The sequence below is a fragment of the Apaloderma vittatum genome, unplaced genomic scaffold, assembly GCF_000703405.1.
Source record: "Apaloderma vittatum isolate BGI_N311 unplaced genomic scaffold, ASM70340v1 scaffold42400, whole genome shotgun sequence".
NCBI lineage: Eukaryota > Metazoa > Chordata > Aves > Trogoniformes > Trogonidae > Apaloderma > Apaloderma vittatum.
The window spans coordinates 1-2,488 of record NW_009694690.1 but is presented as its reverse complement, the minus strand read 5'-3'; the positions used below and the strand labels follow the sequence as shown (position 1 = coordinate 2,488).

General features: G+C 45.6%; 1 protein-coding gene across 1 annotated transcript in view; it reads left to right on the top strand.

The window, feature by feature from the left end:
- Positions 1 to 1,538, top strand: part of KIF3B (kinesin family member 3B) — a 7,764-nt gene extending 6,226 nt beyond the window's left edge. The window contains exon 8 of the mRNA XM_009868408.1: positions 1,406 to 1,538. Coding sequence (XP_009866710.1) covers positions 1,406 to 1,436 — 31 coding nt within the window. The 3' untranslated portion in view covers positions 1,437 to 1,538. The remainder of the gene's footprint in view (positions 1 to 1,405) is intronic.
- The last annotated feature ends 950 nt before the right edge of the window (positions 1,539 to 2,488 follow it).

Here is a 2,488-nt window from a genome sequence, read left to right as displayed (position 1 = left end):
TGGCAGGGTAGAGAGGCAGAACTGCCGTGCTAAGGACAGACTAAGGTGTCCCTGTCTAGTGTCTCACAGCTCATTCGTAAGTTTTAGTTCACTGTATATTGAGACTCGGGATGTTACTTTTTCTGGTTGCTGTTGGCTGTCACCCGATGAACGTTTTAACCTATTTCCTCTCCCTCACTGATGACTTCCACCAGAGCGACGCCTGTGAGCGCACGAGGACTTGCCAGTTTTTTTGTGGACTCTGCCTCGTGCGCTCGGTCAGTGTCCGCTGAGCGACTTCACCCGGGCTGGAGAACTCCCGTTCTCTCTGACCCCCTTGAGCAGAAGGAACCGACCGCCCAGCACGGCTCACCCCTGCATCTTGCGGGCACGATGCCTCGGTGAGCCGGCTGCCCAGACGGGCCCCGGGAAACACTAACTCGGCTGCTTTGACTCGTGGAATGCTTTTCTGGACCACAAGATTAATATATACGTATATATCCACACATGCACAAATATATATATATATATATTAATTTTGGTGGAGGAAAGAGGAGTTTGCTTATAATTGAGAGGGCAGGCATCTGACAAATTTCTTTCAACTCAGACATAGAAACCTGGCATAATCTTCCTTTTTATAAAGCGCTGTTTACGTATAGAGAGCCTTTTAATTGACTTTTGTTGCAGCATAAAACGTTACCTTCTCTCCCTTCTCCTCCCTCTTTCCTTCTAGCACATAATCCTCTGTACTTGGACATTTTAACATGATTGTATGGTGTGAGTGCTCGGAGAATTGAAATGAAACAAGGAGGGGGGTCTGAAACCTGAAACGGCAACAAAACATATAACCACGTATATGTACATACCTGCGTACACCTATGTTTTATGTGAAAAATGCATACACAGACACCTCGGTGTCTGCACATGCGCACAGTCACTGCTATTCCATAGGGAATTCCATATTAAACCCACATGCTGGAAACTCCCCTGTGGTGGGACTGGTACGGTGGAAACCGCTGTGCAACCCCGAACTGTTCTCGTTTTGGTGTTGGTAAGCTAGCTGGTTAATATGTCAGAAAGGCTCTGCTTTTAATTCTGTAGAAATTCGTTAGCAAGGTGAAAGAAATTCAGTAGGGTGGAAGAAGAATAAAACTGCATATTTCGTCCTTGTATTTAAATGGGAGCTGTGGCTGGAGATTCGGTTAGTGTATTCCTGGGCAATCTCAGATTGCTGCAGAAGCTCTTAAGAGTCTCATTCCAATGGACTTACGCTCAACCAGATGCTCAGTGGCACTGACATTAAGATAAAATACATTGTCTTAAGCTGTACAAAACGTATTGAGCTCTGGGTTGGAGTTTTTAAGACACATTCCTGCAGAGTTTGCCCCTCTCCGGGTGTTATCTGAACCATCTGGGCTTCCTGCAGGTTAACCGCCAAAGACAGGAAATCCAGCTGACTCCTGGGAGAGGCCCTCGGACAACGTGCGCCGTCATCGTTTCTTCATAGGAATGTTTAACATCCTTCTCGTCTTTGCTCTGATCTGTATAATGGGATCTTTTTAAAAAAAAAAGCAACAGGGAGCAGAAGTCAGCCCTTGGCTCTGGGAGCAAGCACCGTGTGACACTGACATGTAGGAATTAAAGCACTTTCTTAAAATTCTTAACATAGGTCTAGCGCCTTTTTAAAAATATTTGCATGCTGCTTGAATCTTCTGAAACACATACCTCTGTCATAGCATCTTGGGCTGCACTGATGCATTATACAGATCAGACTTGTGTTCAGTGAGGTTTTCGGTGTAGTAAATCTGCCTTCACTGAACACGGAGCGCTCGCCGTGTTTCAGTGGGAGACCTGTAAATCAGGATCTGTCCTCTCTGCCGTCAGGTGACGTGTGCCAGGCTTTCAATGGTTCAGTGTGACTCCTGTGCGTCTGCTTCTGCTGCGTTAAACACAAATTGGAAAAGAGAACCTGCAAAAGCCATAATTGAGAGGCGGAGATGGAACTGAGATGAGAATGCAGGTCCTGCCTGCGCTGCACCACGCACCGCGGGGTTTCAGTCTCTGTGGTCCAGGCGCTTACTACCTTCTTCAGGCCCCTTTCTTTCTGAAACGGAGTGCCTGAGGCTCTCCCCACGGTCCGTATGAGAACTCGCAGCTCCTTGGAGATACACCCATCTCTGCCTGCTCGTCAGTGGTCTGTAGACAAAGAACCTGTCAATAGTTCTGTCCATAGTTTTACAGCTTATATTTATTTGTATCATCTCTTTTGTCTAGGAATGTAAAGTGATCCTAAAATACGACGTGTAATAAAGTCAATAAGATTTATTGCATCTATTAAAACTCGCCTGGTTTTCATCCTTCATTTCTAAGTAATGGGAGGGTTGAGCTACTTTATGTTGCACAAAGCCCTGTGTTATTTTTCTTCCAAAAAACCATAGTCTCTGGACAAACTAAATTACTATTAAGTGGCAAAATGTAAATAAGAGCAGAACTGCGGGATGTTGCTGTG